Below are 19,941 nucleotides of genomic sequence, written 5' to 3'. Positions count from 1 at the left end.
ATATTGTATAAAGTTCTATTTACTTACCTATTAGTGTTATTATTATTATAAATCTATAACTTACATATGATTTATAATCAATATATTTGTGTTTTGTACTCAAATTATGTACCTAAATCTACATTCTACAAACTATATTTTACTGTTAGTGTTTTTCTTCTTACTATAATTTGTAGCTCTTTAATTTATCTTTATTTGATATTTTTCTGTTTTTAATCACTATAATAATTTACTAGACCTATAATCTATAAGTATCTGAAAAAGTTTTTTTTTCCATTTTTCGTTTTATGATTCTTTTTTCATAAATATGGACTGTAAACGAAGAGTATACTTTAAAATACATATAGTAACTTGTAATGTTGCACAAAGAGTTCAAGGTTATACTGTGTTAGCAGTTCAAGGCCTTCTCAAACACATGTTTCATATTCACCACACATATTATATAGCATAAAAATTGTATTTTATAAATGTCTAATATATAATATATTATATACTTTTATCTATAGGTATAGGTAATACTTGCATGTATATTGTGTGCTATTTAAGTTATAGATTATGATGTTGTGTTTTTGTATACTGTAAACGGAAAATAAAATGTATTTTTGCGTGAATTTTGATGACTAATAGAGCTTTAAATTTTTTTTATTAAATACAAATTTACAGAGAACGTTAGGAATATAAATATTGTGCCAATAATTTAGTTAGGATAGCATACAGATTAATATAATTCGTTTTTATTATTAAAATTATTATAAGATCAAGGTTTGTTAAAAAAAAAAAATAATTGACATCTTTGAATTTTCATTTACGAGTACAACTATACAAACCCAAACACACTGTTTGATTTTTTGTACGTATTTTTTCTTACGATATACGATTAACTATTAAGTGTAAAGTAGGTATACTTTTAGTTCTAAAAAACAATAAAACGCAATATATATATATATTATAGAGGTACATATTATTATATTAAGGTAAATAGTATGTACTATGTATAATGTATACAAATGCAACTTTGTGTTGCAGAATTCTATTCTTATATATTTAGGTTATCCTAAAAACCTATAATACCAATAGTTTATTTTCAAGATGATTTTAATTTTATACATAGGTATAGAAATAGGTATAGGTATAGGTATCATAATAGAAGATTCATTGAATCTATCACGTGCTGTATTGATGTATATAGAACTAATACACATCAAATATGTAATAGGTATGTGTATGTACTTATAGGCGCTCGTATATGGGGAGAGGAGGTACGACGGAACATTCCTCTCTGGACTTCAAATATAATTTTGAAAATGTTAAGCTTTATTATTGTTTAAATAAACATTGTATTAATATTTTGACTTAAGTATAAGTGTTTTTTTTTTTATCGTGCTATTTGATTTGAGTTTAAAATTCGCAAAGAATACATTTTTTTTAATGACATTTTTGGTGTTTGATTTTATTGTTTCCCTCCATAGCAAATTTCTCATGGGCGCTTATGTATATTATCATTTATCTATAATATAATATATGCATTATTTATTATTTATTTTCAGGATAAAATTAGTTCAACTCTTTGATAGACTACATTATTTTCTTATTTTGTATCGTGTTTTGCTGCATTTTATCGCGAGCGGTTTTCGTTATGTTCCAGTCCGGATTTAATTGCGTATTCGTGGTATACCTGGCGGTGCGCATAGCGTAATAATTGGATTCGGAACGGCGAGCACACTGCCTTTTCTTTTTATTTTTTCTTCTTTCTTACAGTACTTATTCTCTATAATGCCGCTCTGGTGATTAAGTGCGTAAGGAACGCATTTTTTCATCATCTTTTCTGTCGTGCTTCTGTCTTCTCTACGTTGTAACATATAACGGGTTTCGACTGTCCACCTCCCCTCATCATATACTTGCCTCGTTCATAGTTTCGTACTAACATTTCATTGCAGTGTAACGCGCTGTATACAGTATACTATAGCACCATTACAGCTAAATAAAACATTAATAATATATTAATATATAATATGGTAATGGTTTAGTCTGAAACTTTGAGACGAGTACACTACAGCAGCACGTTGACTGTATGAAAAATACGTATTGGTATCCAATAGTTATATACTATTATACACGTGAGTACGTGACTATATGTCTATATGAGTATTATGATCAGCTGATCTGTATATAATTTAGGAACACGAATAGTTCATCTGTTTGTATTAATTGATAACTTTCTTAGGTTTAGTTCAATATCATATTTAATTAACATATTTTTCTGGTTAAACTATTATTTATTTTTTCAAACTAAATATATCACAGCGCCGTAGCCGGGGGCCGTGGGCTATACCTCCTTATCGGCTGTATCGACTTAATATAAAAATGAACTGTTATTGTTGATATATGAAACTAATAAAACTCTTATGGCCATTATAATTTCAAGCATGTAAGCAATATCTTATTGATTTTAATAGTATTTTAACGATTCTATTCAATAGAAATTGTCACATGATTATAATGTATTCAAAATCTGAAAGAAGAGATTTTTTCATTTCTTCTGTCATAATTATTGATCTCTTGTAATTTATATATTACATATACGTCATACAAATATAATATTTTTAAGAACAATATCTCAAGTTAAAACTTAAAAGTAATTATATTTTAATAATATTTTATTCAATCTTATTTTAGTTTTAATAAATGTCCTGTTAATTAATATTTTGTTAAAATAATTAAAAACCATAATATATTAATGTTATTCTTTCGTATAATTTCAATTTAAACTCACTGAAATGCATAATTAAGTATACATGTTATTGACTTTTATACAAAAGAAAAATCATACTAACTTAATTAAAGTCAACAATTATTTAAGTTATTTTATATCGTACCTATATATAAATTGTACTATTATCGCTGTTTAAATACCTATATACATTATATAATATATTATTATATTTATATACATATATAGGTACATTGCTTATATATTTTCAGTCAGAAAAGAATTGATAAATAATAATATTTAAAGTTAGGGACTTAGGGTTGATAATCGTATTATTTTTAAAAAGAGCTAATTATAATGATATTTAATTTAAAAGAGGAGTAACACATTGTTTATATAAAATATTTATTAGCCTACCAAGACTACCATAACTGACTGTTGCTGAAATATGTATGTTGTGTACTTTTCTTGTCTATCCGGTTTAGTTTTATACGTTCAAGATGTCCAAAACGAAACCTTGGTCCCCTTCGGACTGGTTTCAGTTCGATAAAAAAAACAACTGCATCATCTCAAGTTGTAAAACATGTTTTATTGCAATTCAATCTATTTTGAAAATACAAATAAAAAAATTATATTAGTTTCATATATTGTACATAGATGATTAATTTATTTTCGTTAACTAATTAAAATAATAAAATTTTAAATATTTTATTCCAATATTTTTCATGCAACCATATCTGACGTATTACCTATATTCAATTGACTAAATTAAATACAAAAAATCCGAGTACCAATCGAAGGTCGGCAATGCGCATATACACATCACGAGGGGTTCTCGCACATCGAATGACCACAGACCGTGACTGAACCTCCGATATAATGGTTAGATAGAAGGGGAAAGGAACACTGTTGCATTCACGGTTTGATATCCCCCTACTCTGTTTTGCCACTACTGTATTATCTATATTTTTTTATTCGTAATTTTTTATTTTAATCTATTTTTTATAAACGTAAAGCGAAAATGTTCCTTGCCGACTTCTTTGTGTTGTCAAGGGAACCAAACAACGTCGACTGATGCGGTGGTGGAACAAAAGTGTTTCCGGAAATTCCCATAGAGTAAGATAGTAAGAATATAGAAATAAAGTGTATGTACGACCAATAAAGGTGCAAATAAAAGAAGTAACTACCAGCCTGGTCTCCCTTCCTTCATAGCTCATTATAGTGTTATAAATAGAACATGATCTTTTTGATATACTATAGGTACTTTTATCTTTATTATTATAAAAATATTCGGAATTGATGGTAGTACTTATTTGATGATTTCCCATCATAATATTGATATTTGGTGCAGCAATAAGTGTTATTTAGGATCAATTAATATTATCGACCATATACTACCGTTATAGTGTCTATCCCGTTTAATGTTTGTATACCTACTAATAATAATGTATTACTGTTGTAGTCTGTACTCAATTAAGCGATCTTAAACGATTACATTCAAATTACGTGTTATTTAAAAATAAACATTGATTTAAAAAAAATCTAAAGTTACAAAAAAGTTATTTACACAGGTTCAAGTAACTATGTAAGGTCTATTTAGCATCTCATTATTACACAAAGAAATTATATTTAATATTTTTATGTTTTTATTTTTCTATCTGTTTATTCATTTGTTATGAAAAATGAATTTGATTATATTTATATATCTATCGTAGGCACATAGTCCAATCAGGCATTTTCTAAATACCTAGGCATATTGTAAAATAATTTAATTTTTAAGTAATTTCACTATTCGCCTAGAGTCTAGGCCCTAGACACTTAGTTAAATTCATCAACTGTACCTATCTTACTACATTCTTCTAATGTATATGGGTGTATTTTATGTCGACCGGGTAAGACTCGGGCCATAATCTGGTATAATATAGTTCTTTAAATATAGAATTCATCATAATATAGACCATTTGAGAACATATTTTAATTAGGACTGGACATAATCCCACAAAATTTAAAATAATTTACTTATAAATCACACTAAAAGACCGAGTAAATATTAGGTTTACAAAAACTTAAAAATATATCATGTTTTATACATAGAAATATCGCTTAAATTATTTAGTATGCTAATTTGGTGATATTAATTTGACTTTATTGATTTAATAATGCTGAATTTAACGATCATTAAAGTATTAAGTATCTACCTAGGTAGGTTATATTGCTTATATATTTTCAGTTGACCCATATCGATTTTATTAGTTTTTATTACATTTTTAATAAGATTTGTGTTGATAGAATAGATTATTTAAATATGTTGTAATTATATTTAATACCATTAATATCTTAAAACAACATTTTTAAATTTAAATGTACGTACAGAATGTTCTTAAAGTCATACAAATGTTATCAAAACTGAAAAAAATGAAAAACATTCCTATAAAAACTCAGTATACATTTATTTATTCTACAAGACATGAAGATGAATTGTTCTACAACGAGCATTATATATTACTAAAAACAATGCAAAGTCCATTAAAATCCTATTTCTATTTATAATTAGTCAGTATAGTCATGAATCAGAATTATACATAATAATATTATGTACATAATAACTGTATTTAAGCAACTAAAAAAAAAAACGTATTAAAAAGAATAAAGCATATTTTCTAAGAGGTTTAATGAAGGCTATAGCAGATGTGTGTTCAAAATTAATGTTCTAAAATAATTGAGGAGATCCCTATATGCAGTAGTTGCGGTTATACTTATATTGCCAGAGGACGAGTCAAGGATAACTAGTTCGTCGTATTTACAGAATTACATTATTGGACAATGATAGAGCTAGGTTGAGAGAGAGAGTATGAGTGTGTAGTTAAATTTTTGATGCACTATATCTATTTTTTTGCATAACAATATATCTAATAAGAATAGAATTTGTTTTCATTTTAACCTTTTCGTAATGTGTACATAACCGTTTGATGAATGATCAAATTAAATAGATGATTATGGCAGTGCATATAATTAAGGCATTCGCCAAAGACGTGTATTAGGTGACTGTGCACAATAATTAAATGGAAGGAAATAAAACCTATATTTATTTTATGTATGATAATCATTGATTCACATTTAACCCACTGGCATCATTATTCATTATACTTAGTTATTAGTTATTCTATATAGTTATCCTTATCCAACATATTGGCCAACAATCGTTGATACCTAATACAGTTCACTACTTATATTTTTAATACTAAATATAATATTATGTATAGCATAAAAAAAAACTAATAACTAAGCTACAAATTTAAAATTGAATGAATATGTATGCGTGTTATTTAAAATATGCTGCATTGAATACAATCGGAAAATGCATGCAAATTGTAGTATAATATCCGGGATCAACTTGTATTTGAATTTATTCATGACATTAATAATTATGATAAAAAATATAAATACTTAGTGTTATTACCTATTAGTTATAATATGATAGTGAATGTAATGAAATGTTTTTAAACAAAATAAGAAGACATTGTTTTAGTTTATTGTATATTATAATTTATAATGACTAATTTGTGGCAATTATTTTAAAGGCAAACACTGATTTTCTAAAAAATTATTTACGTTTTTTGAAATAGTAATTTTTCTATTTTATATCGTTATAATGTTTAATGAATTTTACTTTTTTGAACGACAGCACTTATTTTTAATCTCGTATTTCCAAATAGAATATTTCTCTATGACTTTCAATATTTAAAAATTAATTTTCAAAGGTAGTGCTAATTAATTGTAATTTATAAATTAGAAGTATGTATTTAAAAATTCAATAAGTGGAATGACACAGGTGTATCTCAAAAAATGATAATCTTTTATTTCATTTATCTAAACTTTTGTTTTTTTTATTACATTGACATTTTCAGAAAAATATTTTGCTTCATACTATGGGATTAAAGGTATGTGCTGCTAGCTTTTTTTAAAAAGCGATAGTAATTTAAACTCTTTTTTTGGAGGAGGGGGGTTGGCTTTTGATGCCAAAAGTTAAAGTGGTAAAAAAATGTTATGTAATTAATATCAATAAATTACGAAAAAAAAAATTCCAAAGTTGGTATAATACTTTTCATGGTACATATAATATAAATTTTAAGTGCTATATAGTACCTAATATTTATAATAAATAATTTAGGTTATGTTAGTTTATATAAGATAATTCATTTTTATCTGCAGCAACAATTTAATCTAATCTTATATACTTTTTTCAAAAACTAATAATTATTATTATTATTGTTGGTTTGTTTAGGTACCTATATATAACTTATTTATAATTTACTAACTTATACAATAACTAATACATATCTATTGTTTAATATATTTATATAAATAGACCATAATATGAAATTCCAACACTTTGTAATACGTTTACATTTAATGTTTAATATAAATATGTATTAAATACATATGCGTACAGGTATGATTGGGATTATTTTTATTGGCCGTAATACAAAAAAGATACCATTTCCTTCCTCGATGGAAAGAGAAGTTTGACGGAGAAAGGACTTGCCAGTTAAAATCTCATAACAGGGACGTGTGGAAGAAACCGGTCCTCGGTTTCAAGGGGTTCTCAAATTAAAAAAATACGGGCTTGTATAGAATAAAACGTATGAAATAACAGATAGGAATTAATTCTATCGATTTATTTTGATTTATTTGGTAGATTGAAAGAATATCTTTTTATAATTTATTGTTATAAAAAACCAATTGATTTCATCATATTGTCAACTATTAAAACAGGTATACATTATTTAGTGTTTGCTAATAATGTAAATTAATAATCAAATAGATAGTACTTTTAAAATTTAATGTTACACGATTTTTTGTAACAGCGAATAACCACAGTTTACACAGTGTTTCTTAATACAATTAAAAACAACTTAAATATGAAACGGGACTATTTATAAATTTTTTATGGCGTATATACATTAGATAATTTGAAATATCAACAGATTATTTTTTAAATATATTTTAAATTTTCTTAGCGCATTGCTTACCTGTAGTAACAATTAGTTATAGTTATATATTAATTTATATTTAGTTATGAATCGCATATGATAATGTAAAGAAATATCTATTGTAGTAATTTAATTTATAATTATAATAATATTATTAATTTTTTTATTTTATTATTTAAGGCTCATAACATAGGTACCATAACTCAACATATTATATAACGTATCAATCGCATGTATAATATTATATCCTACTGTTGATTATTATCAATAAAACTAATGATTTTAGTTTGCAAGTGTATAAATTATAATTTATGATATATGTATATATGTATAATATTGCAAATTGTAATTGCTAATAGTTATGCTGTTCATAGTTAATTTAAATTGCAGATATAAATAGTGTAATTTTAATTATAATCTTTTATTTTAATAAATGTTCTATTTTAAAAGCATTTTATAAAACAAATCACGTAATTAGGTAGTATTCCTTTTTTTAATTACATAGATAATTAAATAGCCTATATTTTAAATATATTATAAAACTTTCTATTCGAAATTATACATAAACGTCTATATAAGTATTAATAAATAATAATATCAAAAACTAAATTTAACTATAATATATTTTTCTAAGTATAATATTTTTACAAATATTATTAAATTATGTTTATGTTTATTACATGAAATAAATAATTTTAATTATAATTCAGACATTAAAAATAAAAAATATAATATGATTTTATCGTTATAATTAACGTGAGAATATTTTTACTTCCATAGACCTTAATTTACATATAGTAGATAGTAGATTTGTATGCTAGATAGTTTGATTATACTATTTATACTTATATATTATATATTATATAGGTATATATATATATATATATATATATATATGTGTGTGTGTGTGTGTAGTCTACTAGTCTTTGTCGTATAGTACTGTTGATTGAATTAATTTTTACCAAAAATATCACATTTATTGAATAATAATTATTAAAATATAATATTACTAATTGCGTAATAAATTTATAAATTAAAAAATGTCGAAGTATCGTAAAACTGGTAGAATAGGTTGGGTACTCAGGTATAACAAGCTTTAACTTATTTATCTAAATATTTTGAAAATGTCACGTGTTTGTTAAAAATATTAATATACTTACCAATATCAAAAATTATCATTTACAACAAAATACGTAATCTTTTTAATTTTCTTTATTATTATTATATTCTTGTTTTTTAGAAATTTTTTTCTTAATTTTTTCTGATTATTTTAAAAATTAGGTACTGGACATTTTCTGGTTTTATGAACTTTCTCCTAAGTATTAAGTAGATAAATTTGTTAACAGAAACCATATTCAAAGTTGATGATTGGAGCATTATTACTAAATACTGCTCCAAAAATCGATGTGCATTTATACATAATTTACGTATTATACAGCTGCTTTGTCGAAATTGTTTGTAAGCAGTATAAAGGAACTCGTTTTCAAAAACATGAATGATATATGTCTTGAAGCACATTTGTAGACTGATAGTTATGCAGTATAGTCCTCAACAGTTCCTCTCTCCCTTGGCAATTTTAATAATCTGAGTGATTTATCAAGAATGCTCATCACTTTTATTCCCTTTCATAATGAAATTATTTAAATCTTGATTTTTAGAAATTTTATAAATATATTTTTAAACGGCGTTAAAGGTCAAGATTCAAAATATCTGTAATAATATGATCTGTAGTATGCGTATCATCCTTACTTAGAATATAAGAACATCACCCCTTTTCTCTGTTAATTTTTAATCAGATGACTTTTGAAAAAGTTAACGCATCAATAAATCGAAATGCGAACGAAATGTTTTTGAGCTTTTTTAACTTTATTGTATACTAATAGATTAATAGATATATTATGATATAATGGGTTTGATAGATATAGAGCTATAATAATTTAAAAAGTTAAATAATTAATATTAACCGTCAACTTTTTATAATTTGTAAAAATTTCTGAATTTAATAAATACTATAGATCCAATAAAACTCTCTCTATATAATGTATAATATATACGTATATTTTTTATATTTTTTTATAACCGTTTTCAAGTATTATTATCCTTAGTTAGGCGTATTTAATATAATTAACAATGTTCTTACAGAAAAAAGGGTTCTCATTTAAAAAAGAAGACATTTGTATATTATTGTAACCACCGCAAGACACAATCCTTTAATAGTAAATCTAAACGAGTGGTAATATAGGTATTTAAGAAGTTATGTGTGCTTAAAGATTTCAATAATCAGAATTTGAATAAACTAAAAATTGTTAAATATAAAAATTTAGGTGAATCACTCTGTTTAATAATATACGTGTATGATACCCCAAGTGTTGAATTACGGGTTGTCATAACCCACTCATCCCCTGTAAAGTATTTGGCGAGCGGACCTCGTCGATTGGGTTACCCATCAAATCCGCGGTAGATTTATATGTACCTGAAGAGCTATAGTTCGTCTCGCTCGACAGATTTGGACGTCGTCTTCAGTGGCGGGGGCGAACGACCTCTGTGCTGCAGTTTTGGAAGGCCTCGGGGAGCGATGACATTACTGCCACAGCAGCGCCCGGCGTCGCTTTATAGCAGTCATGATGATAATAATATGTAGGTGGCGTTGCGGGCATCGGTGGTGGAGGCGGACGTCGTCACGCGCGTTCCTTATGACGTATATTAATATTATATTATTTTCCTTGGCCGTTTTTTTTGTTATTTCGTTTTTTCTTCTCTACTTGTTTTGGTCGTTTGCGACACGGTCTCTCGGAGATTCGGAGCGTTCATCGTTCCGCCTGCTCGCTCACTCCAGTCAAAAGCTTTGGCTGACGAATAACAACACGCATATTGCCGCCATAACTGTCCCCGCCACCGCTCGCAATTTTATAATACCACGCAGAGTCGTCGTTTTCTTAAGTTTATATCTAATGTTTCTTTTCTATTCGGCTTTTTTTTGTTCCCGAGTTATGATGATTTTATCGCCGACCGCTGTTGTTGTTATTATGTTGTTCATTGTTTGCTATATATCTTATCCTCCTCCTACTCATTCTTCCACCTCCTCTGGTCCATAATTTCGAAACGAATGGTATCTATAATGCGTTTAGAAAGGAGATTCGCGCGTTAAATAACCTATAACGTTGTCGACGCTCGTTTTTTCGGTACCTGTTACCCCCTCTTTCTACTCGACTAACACCCATTGATCATCACCATCCGCGAGATTGTAATTGCCGATTACGCGACGTGTGAGAACGACGATTAAAATGAACAGTGTGTGTATTATTTTTAAACATATTATAGGTGTATATGCTATGTGCCTATGTATACGTATTTTAGTGTATTACGCGTATGTTATATAATAATAATATTAATTTTTTTCTGCTAATTTGTACCTTTTTTTAAAAAAAAATTTCGAAGGAAGGGGTGAAAATATATTTTTTAGTTGTTTTGAATTGAGTTTTTAAGACATAATTCTTTTATAAAACCTTTTCAAACGTTTTTTGAGAGATGGCTAAGAATTGATAACCAATCTCTTCCCTCATACCTGTACAGCGTATAATATATACCAACATATGTTATAATATAAAATAATATGTGTGATAAGAAAAGTTTAACTACCTTGTGTACCTTTGTAAATTAAAGGAGTATAATCTAAAAATATATAAGTTTAGTATAACATTGAAGTAGTCATAAAACCTAAAACTATTATTGTTTTTTATAATTAAAAAAATACTTTTTGGAGTACTTTGACATAAAAAAAATAAAATTTTTGACGAGTAGTTGAGTAATTAATTAAGTTTTAATGAGCAGAGTACAGTGGTAAAAGAGTATTTCGCAAAATTTTGGTTTACTTCTCATCTACTAAACTTTAAATACTTATAAATTACACTATATTAATAAACTACTTATCCAAAATTTGGTTTTTATAAAATTAAATACTCTGATTATTCTGCTTCGGAATGAAAAATTAGAAATGTAAGCCGTTATGAAACATTAGTGTAATATAAGTTATATAAGTTTTTATTTTTTTGCCTATTTGGTATCAAAATTTAGTTTTGTAGACATACATACTTAATGTTTCCTATTTTTTTTGTTTAATAAGAGAATCGAGCATGTATACATTTTAATAGTGTCTTATGTATGTTTATTGTTTATACTATAATATAATTTTATCATTATCATTATATTATTACCTATTTATTAAATCTTTAAAATGTTTAATATGTTCTAGATCTTTTGAAAATGTAGCTTGAGTTTTCGTGAATTAAATTTTTATTTGCGTATATAAAACAAGTCGATTATTACTAAATACTTATTATTGCAGTTGATACATAATTATTATTTATTAAAAATCCTTCAAATATCATAACAATTATTTTATTATTATATAGATAGATAATGTTTAAAACTTAAAAGTGTTATCAATGGTTATGATTTTATTTTATACGAGTGTTTAGTTTATTATCTATTTTAATGAGTTATACTAAGTCATATATTTCCCTATATATACTATTTAGAATAAACTTATAATAAACGGTTATGAGTTATGAAAGTACCAGAAAATGTTATACTTTTATAATTTTTGTATTGTAAGCCACGTTAAATGTGTATTATACAAGTCATTATACCAAAAAATATACCTATTATGTCTTGAAATTATCTATGACGCACAAGTCCATTAGTATTTACCTATACACATATCATAATATTAAATTACGATGTATCTTTAAGTTGTTGACAACCGGTCTTGAGAAACAGCATTATCCATTGAACTGCAAGTTAATTTTGGAGACATCATCAAAGACTCATTTTTACTTAATTGTATTTTTAATAATGTTATCGGCTAGATATATAATTGTTTTTATTCATTAAACGAAATAAACAAAATCAAATTGTATAATCTATTGTCTATTTAATTTAAATATAGTATTTCAAATTACCCTATTATAGTTGATCAACTTAAGAATTATAAAGCAATGTAAGCCGTGTGTCTCTTTGCATATATACGTGTTTGCCTCTTTACGATATAATAGTACCACTCGCTTATAAAATGTATTAGGAATACCTTAAGTTGTATTTTTTTTCCTCGTCTCTGCGTACTACCTATATTCCTACTCGTATAGCTACAGGACTAGTATTTCGGGAGGTTAATGACGCATACAGTTTGTAGTGCGTTAGTGCCTGTTCTACCGGTGTGGTTGTAGTTTTTATGTATGTTAAGACATGCTTTATTTTTTTGGAAAGTTACCAAAATACAAACCCTAAATTCCCGTATACATTGCAAATATATTTCTAAAGCAAAATTGATTATCAGGTAAACGGAAATAACAATGTGTATGTATTATTAATCAATATATTATACACGTATACATATAGACTGTATATAAGATGTATGCAATGTAGTATTTTATATAATGACTATTTATAAAATGTATGATAAATTTATTAATTTCATAATTGTTTTATTTTTCATTTCAGGTTGTAGGTATTCAGCAGTATTTAGTAAAGCCGACCGAAGTTGACCAAAACGAAAATATCTTGTCTGACCAAGTCACATCAGACATAGGTATCACTGAAAAAATGGTCAAAACTTCCGGTATTCCCCTACAGGATGCTATCGACAAGGTGAGTTTCTAATGTTTAATAATATAGATATACCTCCTGAACTTTTGATAATAGTGATAACTGATAATATAGAATATTTATATGATATATATTATATAATATCGTATTTAAGTATATTATATAATATGAATGTTTCACCTGATAAATTACACCGATTATTTGCCGTACAACTTTCATTAGGCTATATTTGTCAGTGAAGTTTGCTCAACGAATTAAGATCATTTATGTATTTAAATCAGACATGTCCGTTTTTAATTCAAATAGGTATGTTTTAATTTCTAACCCCGCTATGAGTTAGTGAGGAATACATCGTATAGTCGTCAACGTGTTGACTACAAAAGTCTATTGGATTATTTATTATACGTATGCTGTTAACATATGTATTCAAAGCTCATGACTTAACTGTCGTGTTCTAAACAGTAGATAAACATTTTATGTGTACTGTGTAGTAATGTATATCTTAATCAGAATATATTATTATTATTAAGTGTTAAATAGATTTCCTCCGGCGTCATTCAAATTTTTCTGTCTAGAACACGACACTACGATAGTTATATTATTGAATACGGGTTTTTTTGTTTTATAATTTAAGCTCTACAGGTGAAGGCACGATCGCGTATATGTATTATATTATACAGGGTGATCAACCCCGCATGTTCCGCAACAGGTATACGACATTACTTACAGTGCAAGTGTACACGCCATGACTAGAGTACTTGTTAATCAGTCTCCTATGGGTCGACTACACATTACTGTTGTGTGTAGTGTGTATACACCTGCATGCAGGGCCACGGGGCATGTAAAGCTACTGATAACATACTGTATTATAATATTATTGTATAGATATCTACATAATACCTACATATTATAGACTATTATTATAATATCACTACACTCTATAACGTGGTGTTATTATGTTAATAATTTGTAAAATATAAGGGAGGGATGTCTGATGCGGTTTTACCCAAGGTAAACCGTCAAATGATGCGTTTGTATAATTTTATTTTTTTTTTTAATTACGAATATACTATAACTACGAGCACACGAAACACCCGATAACCTGTTGTGTACGGGATAAACGGCAGCGGCAGCAAGTGTAAAAATAACGAGATTTGGCATCTGGTTTTCGAAAAAGTTAACCCGGGCAATATAACGCCGGGTACTTACGTAAAGATGTCTTTGCACATCATCTACGAGGTATTATGTTTATGTAGGATTTGATTCTAATGTATATGTCGGTCATTCAAAACATACTGCGTTGGTTCTAAGTTTCCGATAGACATTTTAAATGTCTTTGTGCCACAACTCACAACAGGGGCGGCTTTAGTTCTTTGTCTGGGGGGAAGGGCGCCTAAAAGCCGCCACTGACTCACAAGTTACAAAATAGAACACAAATATAAATATTAGTTACCAACGGTACTAACGTATTATGTGTGTGTGTACTATTGTACAGTGTACAATTTTAACCGAGGTTTCCAATAATTTTAGTATTAATCATAATAAAAATAATTATTTTGAGGTTTTCTTTTACTTTCTTTTACTTAAAAAAAAAAATCCACGTTTATATATTCAGTTGCTATTATATTTGTGTTTCCAAATATTAGCGACTAATAATTTTTGACATACAATATAATTTTTATAATTAACAAGAAAAAGAGTATTTCTGTAGAAATTATTTTATTACAATAAGGGCTAGTCCAAATAAAATGTATAATTTACAATTTTCAAATATAGATATGTTATGTATGGAATAATGTATTATCATTTATAAGGTATAGGATTAAAATGGTAATGTTGGTTGGAACTTACTAAGAGATGGGGCCTCGTTAGTCGTTGGAAATTCGTATTATTATTTTGATAATCTTATTGCATGTGTGATTAGTGGTAGATCTAAATATAGACTATAGACACATAAAAAGGACAATATAAACTATATTATTGTCAACTTAGTTTCTACGCCGCTTGCCGTGAAGAGAAATTTCGAATATTGGTCGAGCAGTATATATGAGTCGTTAGATTAAAAAAATAATTATTAGTTGACAGTTCTAATTTTTTTATGAAGATTGTTACATATTGATATTATGACCTAACATAAATTATAATATAAATACGATTATATGATGACTGTACGAGATGTACGGACAACGAATATCGTTTTAACTTTTAATACCTATTTGAGGAATACGATTTCCTATATATAAACCTTCTAATGAAAAAGTAATTAATTTTATTATGTTAAAAAAATTATTTTATCTCTAATGATCGATATATTATTATTAGTTTTCAAATGTATATAACACAGGTAGATTATTTATTTGTAAAAATAATAATACCTGCTATGATCTTATTTAATTATTTCCAAAACTTGTCGGTTTTTATAAAATTTATCAACATTTTACATTGTGAGTTACATTATATAATATATCCCGCATATATGTAGAAAAATCAGGAATATATGTGAAAAATATTAAGAACAATTTGAAATAACCATTGATATATCGTGTATTTTTAACCAACAATCATCATCCCTTATATAACGCGCATTCACTATTTCCATTATTATATATAAATTTCCAGTCCTAGGAATTGTATTATAGTTACTATAATAATGCAATCGAATAAATAGATAGGTATATCATGTAATTTTTTTTAAAGTTGTCAAATTTTTATTTCTTTTTTTCATTCTAGGTTTTCTTTTGGTAAGTGGAAACAAACTCATCTTAATTCACCCCCTGTACGTCCCATATTAACTTTCATTTTCAATTCTTGCAATGATATTATTATATTCCTATAAAAAGCACGACTGGCTTCTTTGAACTCTTATAATATAGTTATCAACCGGTTTTGCGTATGATCGAAAGTAGTAATGTGCATAATATAAAACTGTATACGTATGCCAGAATTATATACCTACCCGGTAATACTGGTATATACCGCTCACAATCCAGTGTTAGTAACTTACTTGCACCGTTAAACTGGTTTTGGTTATTGATCTACTTGTCGGCAAAATAGAATTTCATACACCAATCTAATGCTCTCTCGCACTCAAGGTTTTATTTGATAAGGCTTTTAAAAATACAATATAATAATATTATTATTGACCTATTAAATGCACTTCAGTAAATTGCAATGTATTGGATCACATTTAAAACCTTATTAAAGTTGTATGTAAGTACTCAAAATATAAAATGTATGTATTATATTTTAAACCAGGGGTCGGCAATAGGTGGCCCGTGGAGCAGAAATAACCTGACCGCCAAAAATATTTTTTTTAATTCTGGATATTTGAAAACAGGTATAATAATAATAATCTATTAACGAAAAATGTCGCAAACTGCTAAGATGAAATCAGTTACCTGTCAGTCTAACTAGGACATATTGCCCTTGGGTGTATAGTGTATACCATATTATTGACTTTAGAGTTTAAACAAATGAAGCGTGAGTCTTTAAATTAATATCAGCGATTTTAATTTTTGACATCGCCCATTTCGTCGTTGCGATATTCAACTGTAAAAAATATTTATATGTATATTTCATAAATTATTACGTTCGTACATATTACAATTTGTGAAAATAATATACCGCAGTGCAACTCACTGTAACGTATTATCAGTCTTCAACTATTCTTACGGAAATTAATAGTTTTAGTTAATTTTTTAATGAACACTTTTTCATGAATAGTTTAATCCGAACTTAGATTGTTTATTTAATTTTCTTGGTATTTATTGATAATCAATTTGATGCGACGTCAGTACATCAATACTCAGCACTCTGCAATATAGCCACAAAACAACTCATTTCAATATGGCCTGGTCAAACACGTTCCACGTTTTTCTGTTCATGCCTAGATTTTAATATGTACAGGTTGGACTGGACCACTGCGTTTTCTTAAAAACGTCTGTAACGAGGAAATACACGGTATCCTGTCTCTCCCCCTTTATATAAGTAAATAAACCTAACCTAACCTGCTTTCATCGTCAAGGATAGGTTAGTGGTGTAATTATTATTTTGATTCTAATTGTGCTCTAAATAATTCATCATAATGTATTATTATTAGGTTATTATTACTTATCATATTTATTATAATATAATATATGGTTCTTTATTGTGTATATTCCTATCTGCTATCTGTACCGACTGTAACATTCGCCACGACAGTTTCGGTTGATTTGCCCCGGAATCAAGGCATTTAGGTTTTCAAGAAAAATTATCAAATTTATTTATTTCCTTCTTTTCGCTTCTTGGTGGTATAATGACAATCGGGTCGATAGAGGCCAGTACACTAAGTGCCCTAATAAAAGCGGCAAGTACAGTTTAACGATTTTGTTCCAGTTGTCGGTTAAGGACTCCGATTCGAAACGTTTTACACATTATATATAATATGATATATAGTATTAGCATTGTTTACGGTCTAAGTTCCGTTATGGCGATACAATAAAAAAATCACTATTACCTCGTCATTCTTAAAACATAATTTATAGAAATATCAAGTATAGGTAATAATAGTGAATGGAAAATTAAAAACGAGATATTTATTTTTTTTTAATGGGTGTGTTATTGCGTTCAACTAAATAATTGAAACATACAAATTACAATTTTAAGACAATATTGGTCCCCACGAAAAAATCATGTATGTGGGAAATTATTGGTCCTTGTTTTAATTTTATTATTTAATACTGAAGAATATAGAAGATAGTAGAAGATAGTATAGACTACAGACTTCAAAACATTTTTTCTAAAAATAGTTAGTCTAAGTAATAATTTATAACCGATCAAAATTCGTATTATTATTATCCTATTAAAAAATGTGATCTTACTGGCTACTGCTGATATATTTCTGTCAATAAGACTAAGAGATAACTAAATTTACATTTTTTAAATGTATCATATTAAAAAAAATTGGTTGAAGACTTATACAATATTATTGATTATTATTGATTTGTTCGTATAGGTAGGTACTGGGTTATTTTTTTGTGAAGATCAATTATCTGTTTACCTTCAAAATCTGATTTTTTTTCATAAATAATAATACATCAATTGATCTCCATAAAAAGCATTTAAGTTTTAAGCTAATGAATATTTATTAAGATGAGGGTTTTTCGTCAGATCTTGTAAGAAACCGCCAATTTTAATTTTTTGAAACCATTTTGGTATCATTCAATTTAAAACATATTTTAATAACTAAATAAAAAATACAAAAATATCCCGATGATGCGCCCTAAAGAATAATCTTCCCTAATGTTTAAATTTCCTTATTAATTGATATACCATTCTCAAATGCAAGTAGGAATAGATCTTTTTTAAAAAGGGTTGACTATCATTTACGGCCATCACTGCGGATCTGAAATTTAAATTTCAAAAAAGCTAATACTAATTAATTGTGCATTAAAATTACTTATGTTTAATCTAAAAATATTAGGTTAAGTTAAGTTAGATTAATTTTTTGGAAATATTACTTTTTCTTAAATATCTATATCACATTTTTGTATGATCAATAAAATATTTTTGATGTTAATAATAACATGCCAATTTTGATAATTCTAAAACTTATGTATTTAAAATGATAACTATAAATTATAATAACCTATATAATATTATATTATTATTGTTGTTGTTATATGATAGTTTGGAATTGTCTGACTGGTTTAGATTTTATGGATAATATCTCTAAAAATGTAGAATAAACAGTAGAATTTCCACACATTTGAAACCAAGAAAGGACATTTAAGACGGACTGTAACTTGGTTTGATATTGTACCATTTAACATTTTACATAATAGTTTTACATAACATGTATTAGTGTATTACACGTTGTAGGTTTTTAGGTATATAAAAAATATGTATTTAATATAACGAGTCGTGTTATTCACACAATTTAAAATGGGTATTTCATGATCAAACCTGTCTCTGTGAAATTCTTGTCTTATTTAAAGTAAAAAAATAAAATGGATTAACAGTTGACAATTAAGTTTACGTAAATTCGTAAATAAACAGGTATATCAACTAACTAAAAATCTTGATCTTGAAATTAATTATGTTCGTAATTTCGCGTTTTGATTTAAATTTGAACATTAGATGTACATTATACAAGTCTTACTCAATATTTTAACTAAAAATAATTATTTTTGCGATAGGCTAGTTTATTATGCTATTTATTATATAGGTATTAACACTATAAGGGAGAGTAGAGGCTGAATAGCCAGTGGGTAATACTGGTCATCGATATTTTTGAGAAACTATTATATTTTGAGGTGTACAATTTTTTTTATTTAAAAAAAATACAATCTATACAATTAAGCACAGTAAGTTTATGTGAGATGAGAATAAACATTATTAGAGTACTGTGGTTAAAGAACTATCCACTAGTACAAGAGTCGGGAACCTGCTGCTCTTTAACATGCAACCTGCGGCTCTTTGGAAAATTCATCAATATATCGAGACCCGTAAAATATAAATTATATTATACCTGCGTTATTATAGTGATAGTATTTCTGAATTAAATAAATTATATTTATATAAACAATAATAAGAATAATAAATTAATGAAATTAGGGTTTTATATATATTTTAAAATTAGACACGTATATTATT

General features: G+C 26.9%; 1 protein-coding gene across 3 annotated transcripts in view; it reads left to right on the top strand.

The window, feature by feature from the left end:
* LOC132920117 (RNA-binding protein fusilli) overlaps positions 1-19,941 on the top strand; it is a 72,862-nt gene that overhangs the window by 11,803 nt on the left and 41,118 nt on the right. For all 3 annotated transcript variants that reach the window (XM_060982221.1, XM_060982230.1, XM_060982211.1), the window contains exon 3: positions 13,204-13,350. In XM_060982221.1, the coding sequence (XP_060838204.1) occupies positions 13,204-13,350 (147 nt within the window). The remainder of the gene's footprint in view (positions 1-13,203; positions 13,351-19,941) is intronic.

This window comes from Rhopalosiphum padi, chromosome 1 (genome assembly GCF_020882245.1).
Source record: "Rhopalosiphum padi isolate XX-2018 chromosome 1, ASM2088224v1, whole genome shotgun sequence".
Classification (NCBI taxonomy): Eukaryota; Metazoa; Arthropoda; class Insecta; order Hemiptera; family Aphididae; genus Rhopalosiphum; species Rhopalosiphum padi.
This window is presented reverse-complemented; position numbering and strand designations above follow the sequence as displayed.